Below are 27779 nucleotides of genomic sequence, written 5' to 3' on the forward strand. Positions count from 1 at the left end.
AGTTCATAATGTCGAGGAATCATAACAGGAGTAGGTAATCCTGACTGCAACACGAGGAGCAGCAGCAACAGCGCGCACAGCATCCACAGCGCCAGCTCACCGCCCCCCGCTGCGCGCCCGCAGGCCCACACGTCGTGTCTTCCAGAAGCGCCTTCAGCCGGGCCCCGCCGCTCCGCTGCCCCCGGCCGCCGCCCTTCTCGGGGCCGCGTTCACTACGCCGGCGGCAGCCGAGACTGCGGGACGCACCCACCCCCCTTTAACCCGCCTAGCACGAGGCATTAGGTCAGCAAGCACACGCCTGTGATTGACGCCCTTCCTTTTGTTCACCGTGCCAATCAGCACGCATCCCCCTACCGTTTTTACCCGCCTCAGTAGGCCAACCCACGGCCCAGCACAGCTCACACTGCAAGGTCAAATATCCCACTGGTTTTATGTTTTTGTTGCTCTTTTATGTTTTAATAAATACGTATATATAAAAAAAGTTTTGTTATTTATATATGTTAACTTCATTACATATTTTATGTGCAGCCCATGACACTTCGTGTTCACTCAATGCAGCCCAGGCAAGCCAAAAGGTTGGACAGCCATGGCGTGGGCTCAGACCCACCCGGACAGGGGATCTTTTGACTTCCCTATTTCATGAAGGACATTTTTTCTCTGCTTCTCTTTTCCTTCATTTCCTCCAGCACTAGCTGCTGCACCCAGCAGTAATTGATGCTATCCAGAATAGCAAAGCCTGCTGTGTTCTCCCTTCCTGAAGGTATAATTTCCAAATTCGTCCTGGAAAGTACATTGTAGTAGAATCACAGAATGGTAGAGTGGTTTGGGCTGGAAGGGACCATTAGGATCAGATAGTTCCAACCCCCTGCTATAGGCAGAGACAGCTCCCTCTAGACCAGATTGCTCACAGCCCTATCCAGCCTGGCCTGGAACGCTTCCGTGGAGGGATGGAGGAGCTGGCATTGCCCATCCTGGAGCCTTCCCTGCTCTCTAACTCCTGGAGGCAGAAGCCAGGTGATAAGAACGAGCTTTATGGAAGACTTACAGCCTTTTTCACCTCTTTGGGGAAGCACAGAATGAACTGCCGAAGGACTCTGCTCTGCCTTCACACAAGTCTCCATTCCAGCCTGTTTGTATGCGCAGAGTGAAGCGGCTTGCCACCGATCTGGCACCCAGAGCAGGGTGAGAGCCTTCCCCATTCTGAGCTGAATCTCCTTATGTTTAGCACCACACCTCACACTTCATACTTAGAATCCCAATTCCTTAAAAACGTGGGAAGTTTTACAAACCTCATCTACTTTGTGAAGAATAGAGAGCAACATTCACAAGCTGGACACATTCTTGCCAAAATGCCATTTATTGCAGTATACCTTTACACGGCATACAGATATCCGAATGTTGCATCTTTTGTTAGAACTCGTATTTCATTTGTACCACTTAAATAACACAGAATGTCATGTTTGTTTCACAAACTGTCAGTTTAGACTACCAAAATATACAGTTTTTCCTTTCCCCCCAGCAAGGTTCTGAGGTACAACTGAAGTTTACCACTTTATCTTCCTGTGCTTTACAGAATCTTTTCATAGATAAAACCTATCAAACAACATTTCTACATTCCTATACAAAGCAAAGAATTACAGCTGAAATTAACACCATCTGGTCATTGCATTAACCTATAAAAAATCATTCAGTTAAAAAAAAAGACATAATGGACTTTGCAGCTTTACTTAAAAACAGCCAGCTACATGTATGCACAAGTGTTTCTTAGGCATCAAGAAGAGTTTTGAATCAATAAGTGTTTTTTCTTGGGCTTGTAGAGAAGGCACTGATTTTAGCTGCATAGCAGCTCAGGAGTGTTTTATACTTCATTTAAGTTATACAGGTTTTTAAGTTTCAGTGTTAACGTGCAACATTTGTACCAACTGTTGCAATACTCTCCAGTATTCTCCAATCATTCCCTCTGGCTCAACAGCACAAATACGTACATCAGCGGTAACGCTCTTCCACCCCCCATGCCTTCTGTGCTGAGTGATGTCGGGCTGACCTTGCGAGGAGCTAGCCGAAGGCAGAGCAGAAGTAAGGCTTGTGCAGAACACCACACTTTTCTTCCTGCTTGATTTGAGATGCTCTGGAGAACTCCAAACCCTCAGTGAGGCTTCGGTGCCTTCCATCTGGCAATGCATTGACCACCAAGAGCGTCAGGCATCCAGACTTTCCTCAGGAGGTGCTTCTTAGCCCTTGCTAATCTGACATCCCAAGGGTTGCTTTTCTCCAAAGTGCAGGAACAGCCCCTGAAGAGAGGCATTCCAGAGTCGTGAGAGTCAAGCATATCAACTTGTATATATTTAAGGCCGTCTACACACTTAGCTTTCATTAGACTTGTGTCAGATGCTATGTTTCTCTACTCTTTAGCTGGAAAATTACGACAGGCTGCTTTCTACCTTTCACCCCTTGTGCCAAAGTTTTCTGTAGTGTAGGAGGCAGGCCACAATCTGAGACAACTCCGTAAGCAGTGCACAATGTGCCATCAGTCACCTGGCAACTACACAGCATGGGTCAGAGTATTTGCAGCAGGGCAGCCAAGAAGATTCAGCACCGAAGAAGAGGGAATGTCTGAGATGAGATCACTTAGAAAAATCCATTTCTTACCTAAGCCTAGAATGAGCAAGATGGCGGTGGGACAGACTAATGCTACCGGTAAAATGAATTTTCTACTTAGTTTTTAGGTCTTTGGGGTTGGTTTGGTATTAGTATATGCACCAGCTGCTTAGGATCCGGGTCAGCATATGGGATAACGTTATGTGATCTTTCCAAAATATAAGTTATTCTAAACCACTAAGTCATTTGCTTACCCTGCCCCTCACACCTCCTTTCACTAGAAATCATGTTCACCATGATGTTTCATAGGCATTAAATGCTCCAAGTACGGCAGCTAGAAAGAGTTAGAGTATTGCAGTGTACCAAACTTCTGCCCAGTGCAGCCATTTGTTACACTTAAAAACACATCTATGAGTTAAATAGGAAGGACCCCTGCAATACAGAATTTGAGCACTGTGAATCATTTATTCTTCCCATCCATTTCCCTAAATATCTAAAGGTTTATACATACAGTGCTCCCTTCTCTTCTCCCCATCGCTTGCCCCAGCAGTCTTTAGATAAACCAAAGCGAGTTTAGGAACTTGCAGTCCCACTTCTATTAAAAAAAAAAAAAAAAAAAGTTGTGCAAGAAAGCAGGGAACGTTCAGCGAATCCAGATCTACTTTGTAGTTATAACATTTCCAATGGCAAGGTGGTTAGGGCAAATAACCCAATGATCGTATGGCTTAAGTTCAATGCAAAGCGCACTAGGAGGTCCATGTGCAGGGAGAGAAGAGTCCGAGAAAGATGTAATGAAGTGTCCTGAAGATCAGTGTTTATGCATAGAATTCCTCTTGTTTGTGTGGTTTTTGGTATCCTCCATTAGACTGTTTCGGTTCGTCCAGTGAATAGCTTCCTTCGTCTTTTTTCTTCATTCTGTACAGCATAAATGCAACTAGAAACACTGCAAACACCAAGCCTACTAGTCCTCCAGCAATAACACCTAGAAGGGGGGAAAAGCCACAAATTACTCCAGATGCCATGCCAGCTAACACTGGTATGATTGTGTGCTTCCAGGTTGTTCCTTAAAGTGTGGTCTCTGAATTCATTACTTCCAAATATGAATTTGTCCTTTTGCCCCACCAAAACCAGTCATCCTTCCATTGCCAGAAGCCCACTCATCTATATGAGGTAAATCATAGAATCATAGAATGGTTTGGGTTGGAAGGGACCTTTAAGATCATCTGGTTCCAACCCCCTTCTATAGGCAGGGACACCTCCCTCTAGACCAGGTTGCTCACAGCCCCATCCTGCCTGGCCTGGAATGCTTCCAGGGAGGGGGCATCCACAACCTCACTGGTGTCTCACCACCCTCACCTACAAAATCTATAAAAGTAGGTCTCCCACTGGGCCATGCTGCAAAGCACCAAGAATGGAGCAAGACAGAGTTGTTGAACTCTAGAAAATGGACCCAAGCAGCATTACAGTAGTTATACAGTAATTTCTGAGTGAAGGAGTAGGTTTCAATATGTAATTCCAGATAACTAGTGGTGACTGCTTTGCTACTATCAATCAGATTAATATATTGCCCCAGTCAGGGTTTCAGCAACACAAGTCGTGAATCACCCTCATTTCAGAGAGGTCCAGCATAAAAGCTTCACTGTTATGCTCTGAGACATATCTACAGAGCTGAAACTTCTGCTGCTTGGGAGAATCCTATAAGAGCCAACTAGAGATCCAGAATATCAGGTACCTCCAAGAACTTCTTTTCTGTCCATAATTCCTGAGGCTCCCGCTGCTTTGGCATTCCTCCCAGAGTCAGCTGGCACTTCAGAGTTCTGGGTAGGGACCAAATCCTCATCTTTAATCAAAATGAAGTCTCCCTGTTGGGACATACAAGGCAGGTTATTCATGTTTTTCATCATGTCTGTTTCTATAGCTTTGTTTTATCTCATCTGAAATCCCCCACCAATACCGAGTATTAAACTGATCATTTGTTTTGACAAATTACCACCCCGTCCTGCAAACCAGCTTTACTACGTACAACTAGAGCAATCTCCCTGGAAAGGGTACCAAAGCTGTCAGTCCTCACCGGGTCTCCTGAGCCATCTTCAGAAACCTCCTCAGGTGTAGGAACTACGCTGCCTGGTGCTGTCGTGGGAGCAGCAGCAATGTCCCCCTCCGGATGGATGGTGGACTTGGTCTCAGGCACATCTTTAGTGTCTGCCAGCTCAGAGCCAGGGGTTTTAGGTTCGAGCTCATGGACCGTGCCTGAGGCTTCTGAAGGAATTACATGAAGCACTGAAGGTAAGTCAGTAGTGGGACTTCTTGCTGTTGTACTTCTTGCTGTTGTTACAACTGCATCCTTTGTTGGTTTCTCATCAGGTGAGCCCAGCAAAGATACTTCATCCTTCACAGCTACCATGGGCTCCTCTGTCACTGCACGACTCGTTGCAGGCGGACCTGTTACTTTCTTTTCAGTTCGACTCTCAATCCCAGGGAACAGGTGTTCACTGAAAAGCACTGGTGTTGCCAGTAACGAGGAATTAGTCGGCTCTGCTGGCATTCTCCAGGTGAGAGACTGATCAGTCAGAGGACCTGCAAAACAAAAAATATCCCCGACCAGCTTAGAGACCTGTTGATGGTATCTTCAGGACGCCGGTCTAAAGGAGGAAGCCCAAACTGCACAGCCAATTTCTGTAGTAAGGAGTTAGAAAGTGAACCTCTGTTACCTTTTTCAGTGTAGTAAGAAAGGTACAGATCAGTGTCACATAAAATACAAGCACGTGGCTGGACGGAAGCAGAAGGATACCACAATTTTGTTTCCAACAGCTTGCTCTTCCCTCAGTAGCACCTCCTCAACTTCAATACCAAATGTCAAAAGGTACCTCTCATGCACTGAAGTAATCATTCTGACAGACTTTTTCCCCACCCTAAAAACCTTTTACAATGTTTAAAAAAAAAAAGCTATGGCCCATAGGAAATTGCACATCTGATGACAGATAAAGTATGCACTGGATGCATGCTGGCAAGTAGGTTCACACGCCCTCAAATGGTATCTCCTACCTTCTGAGAGAGGCCAAACACCCTTCTCACAGTCTCTGTGCCTCATGCCTCACAAGTGAAGAATCACTGCAGTTTCATATCTCTTCAAGCAATATCTCATATCAGCAGTGACATATGGTATACCTGCTTCTGCTCCCTTTCAAGTCTCCTACAATTCATTTTCTCCTCATTGTTCATATCTGAAGCAATACGAGATGAACAGATTAGGCTCCTTTTCTTTTCCCAAGTCAGTATGCTGGGACACATGTGTGATTATTCTTCCCTCCTCCTTTTAGCCAGGATGCTCAGGATGTTCATCCAGATCTTGACTGGCACATTCTGGGAGGATGAAGCACTAACAGCCCAAGTGCTAGTCACTCACCTGCACCTGAACCTGAGAATCCATCATCATCATCACCAGAAGAATCAAGATCTTCGGGAGGAAGGTTCAGATTTGTAGTTTGCTTTAAAGAGAAGGAGAAAAGATGCGTTAGTGATGCAATCACTTAAACTAATCATGCTGTTTGTGCCAAGTCCTCTAAGGGCTCCTGAAGGTTACACAAACTTTCTCTACTCAGACTGCATTTTCTTATCGTTCTTCGCTCCATCCCCGGCCCCAGAAAAGCAGTTCAGATCAGTCTATTCACTGTCAGAAAGGTCAGAGTTGCTGTCTCCCTTCTCTGTGCTGCTTCCAGGCTGCATTTACTTTGGGAAAGCAGAAAGCAAGGAATGCGTTCAGATAGCTGCATCTTGGCAGCAGCCAATGCTCAGTCCATACACAGCATAACCATGCTGCTTCAAGTTCTGGCTGCTCACATCTTTGCCATCTGCCAACCTGTTCATCTGTGATTTCCCGCATCACCTTTAAGGGGCAGAAAAGAAGGGGAAACAGAGTATACCAATACCATACCAAGTCCTGAGATAGAAGCCTGTCTTACATGTATACATGTATGTGTATATATATGTATATATACATACATATGAATACAGCCCTGAGCTTTCTCCCTGTATTGTACAAGGAGTACAATAACCAGCAGCCAAACTCAGAGCTGAAGCAAGAGGCCAAACTCTAATTCTAACGCACTTGTTTGTCATAACACAATGTTCAAAAGCTGTTCAGGATATCCAAAGACAATACTAAATAAAGCAGTGTGATTACTTCATTCGTCTTGTTGGCTCCTGCTGTATACACTTACTGTTCGTAACAGCAGACATGCAGGACTCTCAGCCCACGTCTAGCCCCATCTAGTTCTACCAATGGGGGAACTACCACAGCCTAACCAGTCATTGCTTCTAAATTTCATCTTTCATTGAACTACCTTTCCAGAATTTTCATACACACACGCAAGTACACTCTATCCCAGAATGGCTGAGGTCAGAAAGGACCTCTGGGTCCATGTGGCCCAACCTCTGCTCAAGCAGGGACCCCTGGTGCACCCGGCACCATATCAAGGAGGGTTGTGGAGATCTCCAAGGAGGATACTCTGCAGCCTCCCTGGGAAACCTGGGCCAGTGCTGTCATCCTCACGGTAAGGAATTTTCCTGTTTAGACAGAAGCATTCCAGTCTGTGCCCAGTGCTTCCTGTCCTGTCACTGGGCACCACTAAAAAGGATCTGGCCTTTTCCCTCAAAATGCCCTCACCATCCCCTTCCAGCCCTGCCCAGTCTTCAACTCTAGCAGATACTGCACTGCACCATCTAAGTAAGGTCAGTCTCCAATAGTGGTTTTAGTAGGACCATGAAATCTCAGTTCATTATGTAAGAGGAGGAGCATACATCCTCACTGGCTCACTGTAACTCTCGCATGCATCAATACAGTGTTGTTTAGAAACAAGGCTCATTTTCATTCTAGGAAGAAGTTAGCCAGCAGTGGTATGGTGTCAGACAAAGCAAGTGAGCTTTCTCATTGTCAACTTTATTACATGGCTGTATTTATTCACTCCATTTCTTTTTAATGTACTGGGTTTGTACAGTTTTCTTTCCCTTCCTTTATGCCTTATACATTCCAGATGTTTCTATACAACAATTGGTTTCCAAGGTGGTTAACTAGCCCATCAGATGTTTAAAAGGCTTGACATCTCTTAACACAAATAAGTAGGCAGCCTGTCAACAACTTATTCACATCCATGACCTTAACTCTTCAAAGTAATCACTGTAGTTAGATAATTTAAGAACAAAAAATAAAAGAACAAAAACACACATACTAAACCTTTTTAGCATCCTCCTTTGGTTGCCACTTTTCTACTGGAAAAAAAAATATATCTTTTCTTTAGGCTTCTAGCACACTTCTAGAACAATTTCTAAGCTGTCTTTCAATCTTTTGTTTAGCTACACGTCATCAGGTGCTCTGGATTTTTAGATCTGCCCCTGCTTGTCTGCTCTGTGCTTATGCACTCATCCATGGAAACTAGGTCAGTGAAGTACTTCCTGTATGCTTTCCGGCTTGTGTCCAAGGCCAGTGACTCACCCAAGCTGATCTCACCACACGAGTACAAACTACTGGTGCCGAAAGAACATGGAAAGACTGCCAGGCTTCCCAAATTCCACTCCCTTGATCTTTCTTCCTTTCCAGTAAGTTCAGGAGCAAAGTCAGGCTCTGTAAGCCTGTGGTGGCTTGGGGGACTGGGGGCATTTTTCTCTGTCTTTTGTTCCATCATCATCAGAAATCACAGTCCTCTGTTCTCTCACTTGGCTTTGTGTGCAAAAGGGGATACGTTCTCCTCCTGGTGGGAAGATGTCAGCAGTCCCTCCAAGGTTTAAACTGAAGAGTGGGACTGCCAAGGCACTCTAAGGCCTGACACCACAGTCCTTTATCTAGGATCAAGATTAACTTCCCTCCAAATCCGCATCTTGAGAGGGAGCTTATATAGGACTTCTAAGAAACCTCAGGAGACATTACAGAACCACTCACGTGTTTTACCAGTAAGAATGTCCACAAAGTGATGTAATTCATGACACCATCCAATTTCATGACACAAACAACAAGGAAAATTTATGTAACTGTGCACTTATATAAAGCCTACCCTTCTTGCTCCATAAATTATAGCTTCAGTAGGTGTGAAAGGCAATATCCTTTCCTTCTGACACCACAGAATTTAAGTACTGCAGGAAGGTCGCGCTTCTATAATGATCTGTTGCTGCTGAAGAATTTCAGACACAAGATTAATGTAACACACTGACTCAAAACAGCATTGGAAGAGACCAAACTAATCTGGGTTTGGATTAAAGAAAAAGAGAGACTGTGCTGTTCAGACAAACGCACACCTCATGGTCGAGGCTCTTCCATGACCTTTCATTGCAAATGAGTTTCGCCAAAAGGAGAGGTCTGGATTAGTCAAGAGGATTAGGGGTGCAGAGCACAGACTGAATCACCAGGTTGTTACATAAGTGCTGGAAAGAAATCAAAGCGTGGCTCTGCTGAAAACTTTGGATCACATTAGCTACTGCAGATGTGCTTTTACACTTGTAAGTAAACTTGCACTTCCCTCATCATCCAGTTGATTTTTCAGGCCTCTGGAATTACTCCCAGACCATTCACATTATATGAGAGCTGCTCCAAAAGTAATGCTTGCTCTTTTATTATGTTGGCCCGCAAGGTCAGAGGTGGATGTTGGTGGTATGGCAGGAAAGGTTGAACCTTCTTCCCATCAAAATCCCATTACATGTTGTTGCTGTGTGACAGATGGCAGCAGAGGGGCAGTCTGACAGAATGGCGTCTGACATGGAAGTGCAGATGAAGCAAAGGTGAGTAACTGAATTCCTCCAAGCAGAAAAAAATAGCACCCGCTGACATTCACTGATGCTTGCTGAATGTTTCTGGGGACCAAACAGTGGATGTAAGCAAAGTGAGGCGATGGGTGGTGCATTCCAGCAGTAGCAACAGCGACATGGAAGATAAGCCATGTTACAGGCAGCCATGCAGATTTTCTGCAAGCGTGGCATGCAAACTCTTGAACATCACTAACAAAAAACGCACAGGTAACGGTGTGACTATGTCGAAAAATACTGTTTTGTAGCTGTACCTCTATCCAACGGTGTTATCATGCTTTTTCTATCTGTTGTAATTTCCATGGAAATAAAGAGGAGACATTACTTTCAGAGCAGCCTACGTAACTGATGACAGAGGGACTGCATGAACACAGTTAAGTTCAGGCTATGGATCCTTTAAGGATAGAGCTCTGATACATTTCTTGTATTCTAGATGAAAATCTGATGATTTATTGCACCTACAACATTTTTTACTTAAAAAAAAAGATTGATGGAATCATAGAATCATTAAGGCTGGAAAGACCAATAAAATCATCTAGCCCAATCATCAACCCATGATTCAGCAAGATTTTTTTTTTAAATTATTTATTTTTAAATGCATCTCATACAACCGACTAGAAATACTCGCCTCGCCCAGCAAAACTCCTTGTGATTTGGTGTCACTGATCTTAGTTGCGTAACACGAGGGATAAGCATTTTACCAGCACTTCTGATAGTGCTGAGCAGTGCCTGCCTGTCAAGCACTTCCCCAAGTCTCAAAGCAGCCTGTCTAGGGGAAACCCTCGGGAAGCAGTGAGGTTCTGCTCTCGCTGAGGGCCGTATTGTTACAGAACAATAGTTATTCAGCTCTTCTGGGACAACCAGAAAGCTGCTCAGTGGCATCTCCAATTTAATCAAGAACTTTCACAATTCGTTAGCAATACGATTGGCTCCAGAAGTCTGGCACACACCAGACTTTTTAAGAAAAAAATGTAAAGCATAATTTCTAACCATTCTTCAGCCTTCATCTTGCTCCCAGTCTCAACAAATGACTCTTTCTGCGCTGCTCAAGCAGGGATCTATCTCAAGCACTGTCTCACGATGCAGGAGAGATTTATAGTTTATTAGTTGATCTCACCCCGCCCAAACTGGGAACCACATTTCTTTAATTTGAAGTCATGGTGTATGTAAAAGGAAGCAGCTTATTTCAAACTGCTCTTTGAGGTAAGCAAAACCACTGGCTTTGCCACAAGCTGCTACAAGCCCTGAACTAGATTAGGGGTGATTTGTATCCCACTCTTATTAATCCTAGTTAGTGATCAGCCAATTACAGCAGCATCAAAAACACTTGAAATCCTCCATTATCTGAATAATGCTGTTAAATTTGCACGTTTGTTTCTCCGGGTTGTAAATCCTCCTTACTGAGCTGAGAAGGAATGAGCTCTCCCAGCTCAAACACCTCCCTGAGCGCCCTGCAAGATTCCACCAGCATTATGGGAAGCAAAACCAACGACCTGCTATGTTGTTTAAAGAGATTTACACAAATAAGCATTTGCTTTCTAATTTGCCTGCCACATATTACGTGGAAGACTTAACAGGAAGATTTGAACAGTCCTAAAATAAACCCATGTGAAAAGGTTTCTTTGATCTTTTTCTATATATTGAAAAGCAATTCTGTTGCAAGGTCTAGCTCAGCTATCTGAGGCTGGGCAGCCTGAAGAGCTTCTAGCCTCAAAATATTTATATTAGTGTGTGGGAAGATAAAACCTCCTGCTGAAAGAAACTTTAGCTTTGTTAAACCTTGATATTCTCCAGTTAATAACCCACATGATTAAATCCAGTCCCAGCTCTCCAGGGTCTTCAGACAACGTCGACTGCTAAGCAAAAAAGAAAGGAGAAGAGCCACCACCCTCACCTATCCCTCCCTCCCGCAGCCTGCAGCCCACTAGCACTGTCAGCCACATGCATCCTCCATTTTAACAGGCAGACTTCAGTTCTGGGGTAGCCGAATCAGAACCAATGCTCTTCATGTGACAAGTCGGAAGCAACTCTGGTGCGCACGCCTGACTCGTCAGAAGCCAACAGCAACATGGCACCATCGCAGCTAGCGGCTCTTCCAGACGTTCCTTCTGTTATTCCACAGCTCAAGACCAGCAGCAGTGCTGCCTGGTGACCCTGCAGGTTAATGAAATAGTTCTCGTCCCAGAAGAGCCAAAGAAGCAGGCTTGCAGCAAAGGTCAGAGCAGAAAGCCAGCAGACTGCCCTACGAGCAGCCCACAGCCTGCATGGAAGCACAGAACATCCTGTTGGAACAGACCCACAGGATCACTGAGCCCAGCTCCTGGCTCCACACAGGACCACCCAAAATCCAGACCCTGTGTCTGAGAGCAGCGTCCAAATGCTCCTTGAACTCTGGCAGCTTGGGGCTGTGCCCCCTCCCCAGGGGAGCCGTCCCAGGGCCCAACCACTCTCTGTATAGCTACTCACATGCACTGCAGCTACAGTCCTACTATACCAGAGTCTCACCTGCTCACTACCATGCTGTTGCCCAACCACCACTACATCTCCTCCTTACTGTGACAGGGCAACTTTTGTAATTAAGTAGGGCCAAAACCCAGCAATCAACATGCCAAGAGTGAAAATGAGCCAGCTTGTCACCATCAGCTTGGGTTTCACGTTCTGCAGCATGGCCCTTTCAACTGCAGTTCACCCCACCGCCTCCCACACAAGCATGTCACTTCATGCTCCCTGGACCGTCCCCCGTATTCACGCAGTCTCATGGTGACCCAGATCGGGGAACTGGTCTGGTTAAAGAAGAAAGAAAACAACAAAGAAAACCAACACTGTCATGCAAAGAATTTTCCAGCAAGACCAGTTCTCCGCTCGGCGCATGAATGCACAAGTGTTTGTATTGGCACGGGGCACGGCGCGGCAGCCAGGGCTGCTGAAGTAGTTCCTACAGAATCACAGCCCGGGTTCCTGGGATGCTGACACACACTCACTGCCCTGCGGCAGAGGGGCCATGAAATACCCTGCCGCAGCTGTGCATTATGGAAATGTGCATCACCACCCTCAGACTGCAGGCAAGATGCAAAGCAGAGGCTGACTCAAAGGACCGCACAGGTTTATACAAAAAGGAGCAAGCAGAGAGGTTGCAGGGAGACTTCTCCTCTGGAGAGAGTTCCTTTGTTCGGGATGGATAGGGTTTGTTGTTAAGCCTCAGGTCTGACACAGCTGAGCTGCTTCCCAGTCTCTCAGCCAACTCTTCTACAAGTTCAGCAGGTCCTTCAGCAACACAGAGAAGCTCCAAGTCTGTGCTCCTGCTCTCCCACCTGGATGTATCAAACCAGTGAGTTACCACACACTGTTTTTACTCATGTCAACCTGTTCTGTACAGCCAAGCAACATGGCCTGAGACAATGACTGACTCTCAACGTGCCTACAAACAAGCACACAGTTTAACTGTGCCAACGGCAGGTGTGGGCTGTCACAATACAGCCCAAGAAGTCACAATAAGAGCTGAGTACCTCGTCTCCCACATTCAAGGCAGCCTGTTTTGAAGATGCAGTCTAATGAGCAGCTCTTTTCCCTTAAGCTAATCTCATGAGAAGCAGTCAGTTCAGTCTTGTGCTAGAACTGCTTTCCTTTAAGGAGCCTTTGCTACAGCTCTTTAACATACTTGATAGTTCAGTCAAATGTTTCTTCAGATAGCACAAGAAAGCCACAGTCAGTGCAAACTCTCAAAGAGCTGTGCCAAGCAGGTGCAGTAAAAAGAGCCCCAGCAGCTGACAGCACCACTTCATCCTGGGCAATTACTTACAGTTTCAGCTGATCTGAGAGATGAGCAGCAAGGTGCAATAGCCGAGACCAGACAAATCTGACGTGTCTTCAAATCCTTTGATTTAAGGTCACTGGCACTTAGTGTTTCTACACTAGAAAATAACATAGAAGGCTGAGTTTTGTAGCCAACAGCCAGTTCACCTACTGGTTTGGAAAAGTACTGATGCAGAATAGCCTAGTTCCACCAGAAGCCAGTGGTGGGCTGCCAGTCCCAGGAACTCTGAGCAAATAAAGTTTAAAGGATGAGTGCATACTGCAGGTCACAGTCTCTGTGAACTATGAGCCCATCCAGTGAGCTCTTCAGTATCTCAAAACCACTACCAATGCACACAGTGCAGATAAGTAGGACGCTCCCTATGCAACAATTAAAAGTGACAAGAGCTACCGTTCCTGACACATTTTAATCCCCTTGCAGCAGCCTAGCCATGTGCCCTCTGGCTACCATACATCCCAACATGCCTAGCTGCTGCGGAGACCAGATAGATGAGGTTGGCAGCCACTTAAATGGAGACTGATCTTTGTAGCGTTACCCTCTAACACATACATACACATTGACCTTAGGTCTTCAACAGCAGACCCAGCAAAACCAGTCCCTGTGCCCATCCACGTGTTCACCTATATTCCTATAAACAATCTGGCTTGCAGATGGGCACAAATTCCTCTCCTCACACCATCTCCAGCTGTCCACATTTTGTGTTACAGATTGTCACTGGAGTGAAAAATTCCAGCAAAGCAAATCAATTTGCACTGCAGCTCTTACCTCCAACCCAGTTTTAGACTACATCTTGGCTGCGTTAGGCAAAGCATTGCCAGCAGGTCAAGAGAAGTGGTTCTTCCTCTCTACTCACTCAGCACTGGTGAGGATGCATCTGGAGTGCTAGGTCCAGTTTTGGGCCCCTCTGTACAAGAGAGATACGGGCATACTGGAGAGAATCCAGCGTAAGGACAACAAGATGATCGAAGGACTGGAACACCTCTCCTGTGATCAGCCATTCAGCCCAGGAAGCTCCAGCTCAGAAACTGGAGACATGTCTGTAGGAAAGCACGACGTGCCCTACAGCTTCTCAGGTCAAAGCAGGCTGGTGGCACACTGCCTCTCAGCAGCACCAGGAAAATGCGTGTGCACCCCTGGTCTTTGGGAAGCTTCTTTCCTGGATGCAGATGCACGCAGCTTGGCTGGTGGAACTACCACCTATCTCAAATGAGCTCCACAATCCTTCACATGGTCAGCATGAGTAAGGCTACAGCTGCACCAATGCTCTGATCCAAACAGATGCATTGCCAGAAGTCAGAAGTGACACTAACACCATGCTACATGGCATTCTGAGGGGGAATATGACCTCACTTCACCTTATGAAGGGAAGTCAACATACAGTCAGGAATACCTTCTGCCTCCAGGAATTGTTATGAGGCAAGAATGAATGCAACAGCCTTCAGAATCTAGACGTATGGCCAGGACCCAGGTTCCTGTCTTAATCCAAGGAGTTTCTCTCTGCTCCTCCTCAAACTAGCAATTACCTAGCGTGAGATAGACCAAGCAGCCAGGAGACAAAGCTGTAAGACCTTCTTGAAGGATCACAGAAGTATTTTCATTGTATTAGTAATACACATATAGGTTTCTAATTTAAGCAAAGTGCTTGCAGTGCTAAGCTTGCTCAGTGAAATCCAAGGTTCCGATAAAAATCCCTGGACATGACAGTAAGAATTTACTGACAGTACTTCTGGTTCCTAGCAGCTAGCAAAGTATTTTAAACTGAGCAGAAGGATGAGCTTGCAGCCCTGAAAGTATCACAGAGCAACAGCTGAGGCTGGAAGAGAACTGAGTCTGAGCTCACCTGGTTCAACCCCCTACCCACTGTGAGCAGGTTGCCAAAGGCAACTGCATATATACTACAGCAGCTGCCCATGCAGAAGACAACGGAAGTTAGTGCTTGCTGACACCTCAGTGGCACACGCCTGCCAGCTGCACGGCCAGCTGCTGCCCAGCTCTCCTTTAGCTTTCCATTTATCTGCCTGGAGCTGACTGACCCTACAGGACACGCATCAAGTCCTCCACACCACTGGAGGACTTGCAAGGGAGCTGCAAAAGCAATCCAAGCTTGGGCAGCAAAGTGAGCCAGCAGCTGGCATTCAGCAACTGCTTTCTGACTTGGTGACGCTCACTAGAGCTAAGCTCTAGCTAGTTCTACAGAACTCTGCTCTGCACAGCTGGACTCATGCCAGTCAAGTGCAAGCTTGTCAAGAAGGAACTTGTCTCAGTCAGCAGCCAGTTGCTGGGCTCGGGAAGAGCAGGCCAGCAGTCTGTGATTTTGTTTTGGACCCAGGGCAGTTTCTGCATCTTGGCAGGCCTCGTTCTACCAAGGCACAGTTAACTGTACTCCGCATTTGCTTCTATGCCCCGCCATTTCCAGCTTCAAGAAAACCAGCATGGATGTGAAGAAATCACATCTTCCCATAGATCGTGAGTCATGCCATCAGGTCTGTTTTATCCACAGCATCTCACAGCATTGACTAAGCCTAGACTGTTTATAATGCAGATGCCATCCCTGCCAAACAGATGCAGTTGCGCTAGCATGACTAAGCCACGCACAAAAGGACTGAACATCTCCACCAGATGCAGCAGTCACACCTCAGGTTGAGAAAACCTGTTCCCCCATCCCAAATGCTCTCTTGAAGAGGCACTTCCAGCTTCGCCCCTTCCCTCCACATAGCCTTAGTATTTCCCCGAGTGCTTTCCACAGCAAAGGAAAGCAGTGCTGCCAGTGCTTCAGGTACTACCAACCTCCTTGGAATCAACAGCAGTACACTAGATGGTCTTTGGGCACAGGCTGGACCACATTTCAGCAAGTTATTCTAATGTAGAACACTGGTCAAAATGGACAAATTTCCTATGAGAAACACGTGCTCTCACAACTACTAGAGCATACAGAAAGAGATCTGCCCACAGAAAATGGTGCCAAGATCAAGCTCTCAGCTCCAGGCCTCTCTGAGCTCAGTTTTACAGATGTGTTGTCAATCCTGCTCGTTAAGACCAAGGTCTGACAGCAGTTAATACTGCTCCATCTACAGTGAAATTACGCAACGCCTAAATGAGATTATGGAAGCTGGCTGGTGTACTTCCAAACTGAATCATGAGGGTGTTCAAGTATCATTTCAAAGGTGAAGCTTCGAATGAAATCCTCCCATCAGAAACAGTTTTAAAAGACCTGCTGCTGCACTTGTGTGCCAATCACCTACGCTTCTGCTCGCTACAGACAGGCACATTAGGCATTTCTTGAGTAAACACTTCATGGATTAAAACTAAATAAATCGACTCTTATCCACAGTAGCTCATTTAAATTGCTTAGGGCTGCATCTGTAGAGTGGACTATTACAAAGGAGAGTGGGCAACGCAAGGCCAAGTGCTTTAGTATCAAGTTAGTCTTAGCACAACATCCCTCAGGCCAGACAAGCTTCTGACAAGGAACACCTTCAGAATAGCTACATACCAAGTAACAGTAGATAAATTAACTGATAAGACACTGGTCAAACATCAGCAAGTTAAAGATGTTTCATAGAGGAATGCAGTTCTGGGCCTAGTCAGTGACTACCAACTCAAGTCAGCGCAACAGACCTCTGAAGACAGCAGAGCATAAAAGACTCCAGGGCAATCCTATGGGCTGATACCAAAATTGCAGGCTGAGTACTACCAGCACCTCCACTACCACACTGAGCGCTCTGCCATTCCGGGTTCGTATCGTTCACCCTGCAGGCCTCAGGACTGATTGCATGGAACTTCTCCAGCACCTTTTGTTGCTCATCCTGATACACCCCAACAGGTTCAGTATTCAATGACAGTCATCATAACCTACTAAGGGCTTTTACTTTCTTTTACTGTATACTGCAGCTCTCACAATTTCCTAACATTCTGGGCCTGTTGCCAGAGACCCACTAGCTACAACCATACTCCCAAATTAAACAACACCAGCAAACATCCCCAGGCACTGGAACACAATCTGTACCATCAAATTATTAGGTGGATCTCAGGCACAGTTTCAAGCCTTGCCAACCGGTGTGCCCCCAAATGATGCACGGGAACACTCCCCAACAGGCAACTTGGATGCAGAAGGGAGCATGGGGGGTGGTTATGGGATAGGTGAGAAAATAAGGTTTGCTCTGTGATCTGGAACTTAAAGTTGGCTACAGGACAGAGTAGTTTCCAGCCCATTTAACTTACAGGAGCCAGTGTAATATGGATTCACTTCCCCCCCATCTTTGGCTGCATGCTGAGGGAGGAGAGGGCGTACTGAGCATTTAGTACTTTATGGCTATGATAGTTCCAACTTCCAATTATTCATTATCACATCTCCCAGCTTCCGTACTAAGAAGCTCCCCACCATTTCCTAGCTACAGAAGCAGGCTGCAGAACTTTTTACAAGTTATTTAAAGATGCTTTGGAGCAGAGCTGATGCCACTGGAGGATTAAGCTCGCAGCTTTCCTGTTCGGGGCCATGAGTCAGTTGATGTAAGCGCCCGATAGCAGAGCACTCCTTTGCCACTGCCCAGACATGCCAGAATCAGCCTCCTTTGTTAGGTGCTTTGTTCGCTGATGGGAAAGTAGTCACAATCTAGATGATTCCTCCATTAGGACTGAAAGAGATTTAGAAGTCAAAGCTGTCTAGCTGCAGGCTGTTAGGCAAGTTTCGATGCAAGCCTCGCTACCACTCTTCCACTGCACGTAGGTGCCACTTGCAACCTGGCAGAGCCAGCAGGGTGGGCAAATCTCATTTGGCCATCAAGTGTGCCAGGTGAGAGGCTCTGCTGCAGTTTCATAAGCACAGTGCACAGCTGAGCATTGGAAAAATATCAGACGTTACTATTTGTGTCTGATATTAATTCAAGCAAACTTAGTGGTTCCTCTGGTTTGAACTTTTACTCTTCTTACCCCTCAACCGCTTAACCAAAGAAAATCTGGGCCCTGTCACTAAAGAAGGTACCTACTAGCTGGTCAATGGGATAACAGGACTTCTCTTCTGCTTGCCACAGAGTGATGCATTGGCAGGCACAGGATGCCCTGCGCTCCTGTAGCAGTGCAGAGCACAAGCACACAAGCCTCCCAGATCACTCATCCTGGCGTCAGGGCTACAGCCTCCAAACCCTGCTGTCAGCTGGTCAACAAACTGCACAAGACAGAGCAACCTGTATGTGTATACATTTCTTCACTCTGTCAAGTCTCAAGAGTGTACCAAAAGACATCATTTCCTGTCTTGGGACAGGAAAGAGCCAGGTAATCTCTTCCTACAACACTGTAGCTGCTAGCTCTGGCCCCAGGGAGCGCACAAAGGCTCTCACCAGCACAGCCACAGCAGTACTGCCAGGACACAGAGCTTCACAACAGCTTTCATCTGGAACCAGTTACACTAATCACTGCTTGCTCTCCAGATGGCAGCCTGACTCCACTCTCCTCTGCCCACCTCTGGCTTCAGTGCACAGTCTGCTCCTCCAGTAACCCCCAGATGCAAGGAGCTGGACGGAGCTGCTGACCAATACGTGTACCGCCACCAACATTAGAAACTAATTAGTAAAGCTCTTCTGTGGACAGTGTAGGACAGTCATGATTTGCAGTGCTGCCCAGGAAGCGTTTGTTGCTCTCTCCTTACAACTGGAACAGAGTTCAAGTTTCCTTCCAATTAAGAGGCAATCAGCTCCTGATCACGTGTCACAGGCAGACAAAGGAGCAACCCACTCTGCAGCATGGCATGCGTGAGTTCAGCTGATGGAGCCAGGGTACCCAGAGAAGTTGCTGCATGAACTCGCTGCACCCTGCAGAATGCTGCTTGGGTGACAGCGTGTGCCTGGCACTGCCTGCAGCCAAGCATCAGCATCATCAGCCTTTGTTCCACCAGGGGCTGAGAGGGCACTGCCATTGCAGCACAGGCAGCACAGCAAAGTTACAGGGCGGAGCATGAGAAGAGCATGGAGTCTCCATGAAAAGCAGGATAGCCTGAGTATTTTAAGGTGGTTGGCAGGCAAGTCCCTATCTTTTATCACTGCCTTCAATTTAGTTGGGATTCATTCTGCAAAAGCAGTCCTGAAGGGCTTTCAGGTACCGTAAGAACCCCGAATATTAGGAGACCAAATGAACAGACATAAAAGTGAACTGTATTGCAAAAATAAGGGCAATGGAGAAGAGAGCTCTGCCAGAAAGCATGGCAGCAAGATGCCTAAGTGAAGCAGCAAGAGCTCTCTGACTAATCAAAACCCAAAAAGGTTTCAAACTAGAAACCTTGCAGGAACGCCATAGCTTACAACATCTCTGTGACTCAGTTGTAACTGCAGCTCCAGTGACTCAAGAGGAAGTTCTATTACCAGCTCCATCCAAACCCCACTAACCCTCTGGTTCCCCCATCCAGCAAAGCAGGCCTCACTGGTGAGACTGGTCTCAGCAGTGACACACAAACACTGCAGCTGAGCATGGCAAGGAGCCCGAGCTAACAGACTGCTGGACCCACGCCGGTTCCACGAGACCTAGAACATCAGCTGCAGCCAGGAGCTGCTTGAGAAACGGATGGGTTGGGAAACCAACGCATTAGCAGATGTTGCTCCACAAGAGTTGCTTGTAGGAGGTCCAAATGTTATTTCACCTTGAGATGAGGCTTCACAGCACACACCACCAGCATTTCCACAGCAGAAAGGGCACTATCGCAGGTTTCTAGCCAGGCCAGATGAGCTCGTTGCTGCGGTACACCAGGAGCCTAGCAGAGCTGCAGTTCAAATGAAGTGTGCTAGTCGGCTCTAGCTTAGGAACCTGTTAAGAATACTGACCCTCAGCACTCCAGAGGGGACAACCATGTGATCTTGCCATTTCAGAGTATCTTCTCAGCACAGAGAAATGAATCTGTAAGACACAGCAGAAGTCCTCGTGCCTCTGGTCACAATTTCCTCTTTGCACCTTCACGCTTATGCTCCTGTTTCTCCTGTCAGAACACGGATCCAGGACCCAGCTGTACTCCCTAACTGCAGCCTCCAGCAGAGCAAGGCTGGGGCATTGTTTGGGGGCACTGACCCAGTTGCACTAGAACAAGAGCGAGCTGAAAGCTGATGTCTCCCACCACTTTGCTGGTTCTCCTGGCACAGCCACAGCACTTATCTAGCACGTTTTTTTATGCAGAGGGCCACCAGGAAAGTTTCACAAATACAAGCAGCACTTTCAGCTTATCACTCTCACATTAAGATACAAACATAAAGGTGTCTATGCTCCCTTACGGTCAAAATGAAATCTAGTCAAAAGAGCCCAGACAAAGCCACTCACTAGACACACGGGCTGGTCAAATAACCACTCTTTGGCTCACTGATTACACCACTGTAACTATAGTAAGAGCTTTGGCATCTAGCACACACAGACCCACATTTAGGTGCCTGAGCACCAAGTGAATGTTGTCCTGAGGGCTAGTGCCACCTGAGCTACCCCATGTCTCAGCAGACAAACCAGGGTCTGGCTGTGCTGGAGTCTTGTATTAATAGCTGAGTCAATCAAGAGATGTCTAAGATGATATCTTAGAGGAAATTTAATTAGATGTCAAGGGGACATTTTCTACTGAAAGGGTGGTTGAGGTGCTGACACAGGCTGCTCAGAGAGGGTGTGGATGTCCCACCTCTGGAAGCGTTCAAGGCTGGGCTGGATGATGCCCTGGGCAGCCTGAGCTGGTGCCCAATTTAAGTGGTTGGCAACACTGCCCACAGCAGGGGGTTGGAACCTTATGGATTGTGAGGTCCCTTCTGACCCAAACCATTCTGTGATTCCAAGAACGTATGGAAGCCGCAATGTCAAAGCACTGCTACTTCATCACTAGCATCACCTCCTCAGGAAAGAGGTCATCTCTCTCCTAAGAAGATTCCTCCTCCATCCACTCCTATAGCTGGCCCTCCTAAAGTCCCATCTCCCCTAGCTGTGAGATGACACACACAGTTGTAGAATGTCCATCTAAGAGGCTTTACTATGGTCCTCAGACACGAGAGCTACATCAAACAAGGTGCTACTATACAGGCCACCTGGAGACATCTACACACTAGCAATGCAAAATGCATACTTAAAATGGACCAATTTTGCTGCAAAAACAGCAGCCTACACTTCAGGTTAGTGCACTCACTTAATTTTAGAAGGCTTACAGGTTTCTTGTACTTGCTGTAACATGTCTCAGGTTGTTAAAGAGGATTGTTCGGTTTCCAGAAGTTTCAGAGTGCTGCCATTACAAATGTTAGCTCTTCCAGCCACTTAAAACAGAAAGCAGCCTGGAACAAAAGGAGACCAACTCGCACTGGAGCCCCCTACCCCATACCAACCATAGCTTACAGCTCTCTGCTTTGTCAGCGTTGAATCTATTTACTGGGAGGGAGCTACCAGCAAGCGAGCACATTCACATGGAGAAGTACTGTTTACAGTACTTGATAAATTACGTGACGCTGCTCTGTGAGTATTCCTGCAGAAGAAAGTGTTTCCTTCTCATCTGCTGCCTACATGTTTAATAAGCAAGCTGGGCTACCTCATTTCTTCTAATTAACTTACGTTTAGATAGGAATGACATCACCCTTGGAAAAAAAGTTCTGCCTGCTCTGCTAAGCCTGTGTTAACCAGCAGCACACATCTACACCTGCTGGAACAATCCAAACCCTGTTTTCCTCAAGACACAGGCTGGGCTGTCCACTGTCCTGCAGCAGGTCGTGAATCCCAGCTTGGCCAGATTCCTGACAGGGTTATATCCTAGGAAAGTTTTCCTCTGAGAGGATATCCAGGCAAATCCATTAGGATGCATCGGCCTTCTTATTTCAAGAAAAGCAGCGCTCCTATCATTCCAAAGAGGGAATTTCATGTCCTACAGGATGTTTGAGCAAGGAAGTGTCATCCCGAGGACAGAGTAGGTACCCCCTTACTGTTCCTGCACATTAAGGGCACTCAAAGCAAACTGCTGCTGCGTGGCTCCTTTCTTGTTCCAGCTGCTTAGCAAAGCCCTGCAGCAATAGCCAAGGCCAATCAATGTGGCAGGGGCAGACCACCAAGAGCCAGGTGCACCCATAATGCTGCGCCCCAGCAAAGGACCATCTCAGGCCACTCTGCTTCCCACACCCAACACCGAGTCCTCCTGCCACAATGACTCCAGACGGGTGGGAAAAGCAGCTTCATCAGTGTCACTGACATTTCAACATGGGAAAATGGCCACGTGATCCCCAGGAGGGAAGCAGCAATGCTGAGTCACCACTGAGTGCCCAAGGACTTCTGCTCCACGCACACGCAGGACGCCCCTCAACCTGAAGCGTCATCCAGCATCTCCCACACACTGGAAAACTCCGTATGAGCATTCACCTCATGCCTTTATCATGTCTAATAAGAAACATTTATCATAGGGTAATTTTATCCAAACCCACTCCAGAGGCCACAAGTAAATTGCAGGTTTTCCACTTTATTCATTAAGACGCCCACTCAAAAGCGATGAGCGGGGCCCACTCCCCATGACACAGGGCTGCTTACACTCACATGCCTGTCATTTTTAGACACCTCGTGGCCTAAGCACTCACCACCAGGAGGGCCAGACGTCCCAACCCACAGGCAGAGCACAGGCAGCATGGCACCGCAGAGCTGTAGGTACTGGGCACAGCTCAGGTCCTGCTCTCCTATGCCTTGCCCAACCACCGCCGGAGAGCATTTCTAGACCACTTCCAAATCACAGAATCGTTTGAGTTGGAAGGGAACCTTAATGGTCATCTAGTCCAACTCCCCTGCAATGAGCAGGGACACCGACAGCTCCATCAGTGCTCAAAGCCCCCTCCAGCCTGACCTTGAGCGCTTCCAGGGATGGGGCATCCACCACCTCCGGGCAACCAGTGCCAGTGCTTCACTGCCCCGACTGTAAAAACTTTTTCCTTGCACTCAGCCGAAATCTCCCCTCTTTTCGTTTGAAACCATTTCCCCTTGTCCTTCCTCGTGCCTTATTCTTTCCTAACCCCGCAGAGGGGCAGAAGACCTCCCCGAAGAGATGTCCCCACGCGGAGCCGGGAGCAGCGGGCGACAAGTGCCACGCCGCCGGGGAAAGGCAGAGCACGGCAGAGCCATCCCCTGTTCGTGGATGACATCTGGCGGCCGCAGCTGCACGGAAGCCGGGCTGGCGGGGCTGACACGCTGCCCTCAGCCCCACGCCGGCTCCGGGCCGCTCCCCGGGAAAGCTCCTGGAGCTGGGAGGAGCTCTCGGCCGCGGCGCACAGGCAGCACCGACAGAGAGAGAGGAGCTCACGGGGCGCCTGGGGCAGCGCACACGTCGGGGAAGCGCCGAGCCGACCTCCGGGAGCTCTATTAGAGGAACAGAAGCCCAGGGGCGCACCCTCCCCCGGTCACAAAGGACCGCACGCTGGGGCCGCGCTCCGGCTCTCCCCGCTCCCAGAGTCGCGGCGTGCTCGCCGCCTCGCACCGGGGCGGGGCCGCCAGCGGGTCCCGAGCAGCAGCGGCGGGTCTGGTTTGAATTAAGGCTCCCGGAGTACAAAAGACCACGGGAGCCGCTCCCCCGCCCGCGCGAACCCCGGCGACGCGGGGATCCGAACCCCCGGGGATCCGAACACGGGCCTCCCGGATCCCCGCCGCCCACGTGCGCCGCTCCTCCCGCCCGCCCGCCGCTCACCGGGACGGCAGCGTGGAAGCAGAGCGCTGCCAGCAGCACGGCCACCGCGCGCAGCATCGTCCTCCTCCTCGGCGGGCCTCGGGAGCGCGCAGCCTGCCCTCTTCTCGCCGCTCCTGTCCCGCTCCTCGGAGTGCGCTCTTAAGCACCCGCCGCCGCCTTTCCCCCTGGAGTTTTCAAAACATAAACTTCTAGTTTCAGTTATTCTTATCTTCCCCTTCGCGCGCTGCCAAACCAGTCTCCCAGCAGCTCTCTGCGACGGCGAGGAGTTGAACTCTGTCTTTTAATGAACCCACGGCAACAACCTTCACCTTACGGCCACCCCCCCACTCCGGCCCCGCCCCGCCCCACCCCGCTCCCCTCCCCTCCCCTCGGCCCGGCCCCGCCGCCCGCCCCCGCTTCCTGCTGCCGCGTACCTGCGCGCCGCCCCGCTCCCCCCGCCCGGAGCCCCGCTCCCCTCTGACTGCATTCCCGCATTTCCTCTGCGGCGGCGTTGCTCCCGCCGAGCTTCCTTCCTCCTCGCTAAAAATAATGGGAACTTTATAGCGCTCGCTTCCCTTTCCACGGTGGGAACATCCCGGGGGGGCCCCGCTCCAGCCAGCGGGGGCTGCTCCCCAAAAGGAATGGAGGTGCGCGGCTGTGCGCCCAGGTCCCCATGGCGCCCGGCTGTGTGCGCCCGGGGCGGGCTTTCTAACGAGGTGAATTGGGGTTAAACCACGCTGCCTTGGGTCTCTGCTTTCAGAGCAGCCCCTTCCTGAGTAACTTTCCCCTTTTGAGTTAGAAGCATCCCAAGCGTGCTGGATGGCCACTGTGTGCCCGTGTGATGGGTGAGGGTCAGCGGGCACAGGGCCATGGTGCCCTATGTTGGGGGGGCAACCAAGGAAGAGCCATAGTCAGCTTTCCCCAGGGACACACAGGGCCGTGGGGTGGCTTTGGGAGTGGGATGGCCGCCCTCCGCCAGGCTGAGGATCCTTTCCCGCAAGGCTCAGTAGACCTAACGAGATATTCAGTGCGGCTAAAACTCATGACTTTATCACGTGTCTTCAATTAGCTCGTTTTCTCTCTTCAATTACTTGTGCAGCCTTCTTCCAAAAGAGCTCCCGCCACTCTGGGGCCACCCTCCTGCCCTGCTGCCTCACACCCAGCGCCATCTTGGCCACGGGGCCGCCTGGGCACCATGTTGTGCTCCCCGGCACTGGGGCTGCTGAGGGGAAGATGGCGCCTGTGCAGCCCCTTGGCTAAGATGGCTCTGGGTGGGAGGGCGAGGCGGGATGAAGGAAGGAGGTGAAATAAAAGCAATGGGGGCATGCAGGTGTCACATGGTAACCCATGCTGTGGGCAGGGCACTGAGGTGGCTGAGAGATGTGAGGAGGCTGAGAGATGTGCAAGCAGTGAAATCCAAGCAAGGAGACAGCCCAGCCACCACGGCGACTGGCAGTCAGCACACAGGGCCTCGTCAGCCTTCCTGGCTAATTGCAGCCTGGCAGAGGCCGGTTTGGCTGTGCTGGAAGAGCATGGCCATGAGGGCTGCCTCCAGGAGCTACATGGAAGCGCTGGCGGGGCCCAGCGACATATGGATTTCATGTGAGCGTGTGTGTTCAGAAAGAAGGCAGATCAGATGTTCCTGTGGTACTGCTTGCTGGATTTGCTAGAAAACATTTAGAGCTTGCTCGGGATGTTCTGGTCAGGATCTGTGAATGGGGAAGGGGGAAGAACAATGCCGTGTTTGGGAGCCAAGTGTTTTCTGTGACATTCCCGTGCCCTCTGCTTGATCATTGAAGCATGCTAAGTATTGTGGTTTCAGTCAAAAGAGCTCCATGCTGAAAAGCCAGATGAGACTTGTATGGAAAGGCGCTTCTTGGCAGCCCCGCGCTCGGGGGATGATGCGAGCTGGTTGCCTCTGCCCAGTACAGTGGGGCTGTGGGGATTTCCCAGCATTGGATCAAGGGCTTCCAGCAGTGCAGCCCAATTGAACTCGGCCTCCCTGGGGACGAGGGGTTGGTTTGAACTGTGTCCTGCCATGGAAAGAGGGGGACAAGTCCAGCCTGCTGCTTCCGCCACCACCTCAGGCGAGGGGCGAGCAGGAATGGTGGCTGTTGCTGTTGGGCAGCTGCCACCATTCTTCACAGCACTCTGCATCGTCCCTTTTGCCCCGTGGATGTGAGTGTCACACTGCAAGCAGAGCTGCCTGCCTGGCTTTCCAGGTGCCGGACCCTCCCACAGCGGCATGTGAGGCTGTGGCTGCTGTCACCCTGAGTCCTCCGCTCCCTCACATGTGCCCACCAGCAGCTGTGGGGCCTGTGGAGCAGATGACTGCCTCCTCCTGGGCTGCAGTCTGGTGCTGTGTCTCTTTAGATGGGTTACGAATGAAGCGTGACCAGATGGACTTGGCTTAGGAAAAGCTGAGTTCCACACTAAGGGCTGTGTTGTACCTATGGCTTCAAGCTGGTAGGCTCACACGTCACATCTCAGTGACTTCTGCCATAGACTAACTTATCTGAGGATGTTACAGCCTGACAGCTTGGGATGAAAAAGGGGAGTATGTTCCCTAACACACAGTGGGAGGTTAGAATGTATGCAAAGAGTGGGGTTGTCCTCAGTGCTGCCTGTCCCATGGGGTTGTGGAGCTGACAGCTCACCACTAATGGGTGCTGTCTCTGATTGGCTTCCCTGCTGCTGATTGACAGTTTCTCTCTTGGTGCTTTTGTACCAGAGAGAAAACTTTTTTTTATTTTTTATTTTTTTCCACTACTGGGTAGCTCAGTTAACCCACAGCTCTTTAGACATTCCATTTCTCTCAGCTGTAACGTATAGACAAGGCCTTGAATGAAAGCCTTGAATCCATTGATTGCTGGACAGGACAGGGAGGTAAGAGGGTGCCTTCGGACAGACGGCACCTTGGGGATGTTAAATGCATCCAGATGGAGTCTTTGTTGGAGTGGGGTGGAAAATAGGTCTGAAACAAGTGGTGGTGGCTCGTAAGGGCTTGGAGCACTGTCACTGCAGTTCCCTTCTGTGTCTGGGTTTTTCCCATGGATGGTGCCTCAGAACAGTGAGCTTGCAATGAGACATCGGGGGCCTGAAGCTTGGGGATGGAAGAGGAAAGATTTTTGTCCTGAAAGCACCAGGAGGATGTTAGGGCAATGTGGCTGCTAGTCCTCCTGCAGAGACCAGGAGGATCTGAGTTTTATTCCTCCTATGCTGATGCTTCTCTCTTTCCAATTTAAGTCCCTCTGGCTAGCATAGCTGTTGCCCGTGACTGACATCATCTTTCTAGCTCCCTGCAATAACAAAAGAGCAATCTGCCTATTCCTTAATTCAGAATGTAACAACAAGTCTGCAGAGGAAGCAGCCTGGACTTCCAGCCCTGTGTTACCAAAACTCGTCCCTGACATGCAGCATTTTTCATCGAGCCGCTGCGCTGGCTGCTCTGTTGGGAGCCCAGGCTCTGTGATCCTACTTCCCAAGCCCCTCACTTGTTCTTCAGGATGGCGGTACCAGCTGCGCTTACTTCTGTTCTGCCTCCTGTGATGTTTGGTGAATTTTGTGTGGCTGTCAATTTGCACGGACATAGAAATAACTGATTCTGACCCTTTTAGATACCAGTGGTGGTTTACAGCTGGATCACGTGAACCCACCCACCGCGCTTGCACAGTGATATCTGATGGTGCTTGTTGTGCCCGGCCCTCTTTGCAGTGAGTCAGACAGCTGTGAGCAGCTCCGTCCGCCTCCCACCTTTCACTGCCAGGAAGTGAGAGCAAAGCCGTGCACCCCGAGGCTGGCAGCACAGAGCTGCCCTGGGCTTCCTTCTCCCCCATGTAACGCTCTAACAGAAGGGCAGGGATGGCCTTGCTTGTTTGGACAAGAAGAAGCCTTCTTGCAAAAACTCTTTTGTTTTAATTATTATTTTTTTTTTCAGCTTGAACA

The 27779-nt window shown here is 48.8% G+C and overlaps 1 protein-coding gene across 1 annotated transcript; it reads right to left on the reverse strand.

Moving 5' to 3' along the window:
* SDC1 (syndecan 1) lies at window positions 1335-24186 on the reverse strand. Its single transcript, XM_021391162.1, has 5 exons — window positions 23856-24186; window positions 6005-6086; window positions 4670-5175; window positions 4331-4460; window positions 1335-3580 (listed from the first exon to the last, which is right to left on the reverse strand). Exons 1-5 carry the CDS (start codon window positions 23910-23912, stop codon window positions 3414-3416), a joined length of 942 nt encoding a protein of 313 aa, XP_021246837.1. The 5' UTR covers window positions 23913-24186; the 3' UTR covers window positions 1335-3413.

The sequence above is a fragment of the Numida meleagris genome, chromosome 3 (genome assembly GCF_002078875.1).
Source record: "Numida meleagris isolate 19003 breed g44 Domestic line chromosome 3, NumMel1.0, whole genome shotgun sequence".
NCBI lineage: Eukaryota > Metazoa > Chordata > Aves > Galliformes > Numididae > Numida > Numida meleagris.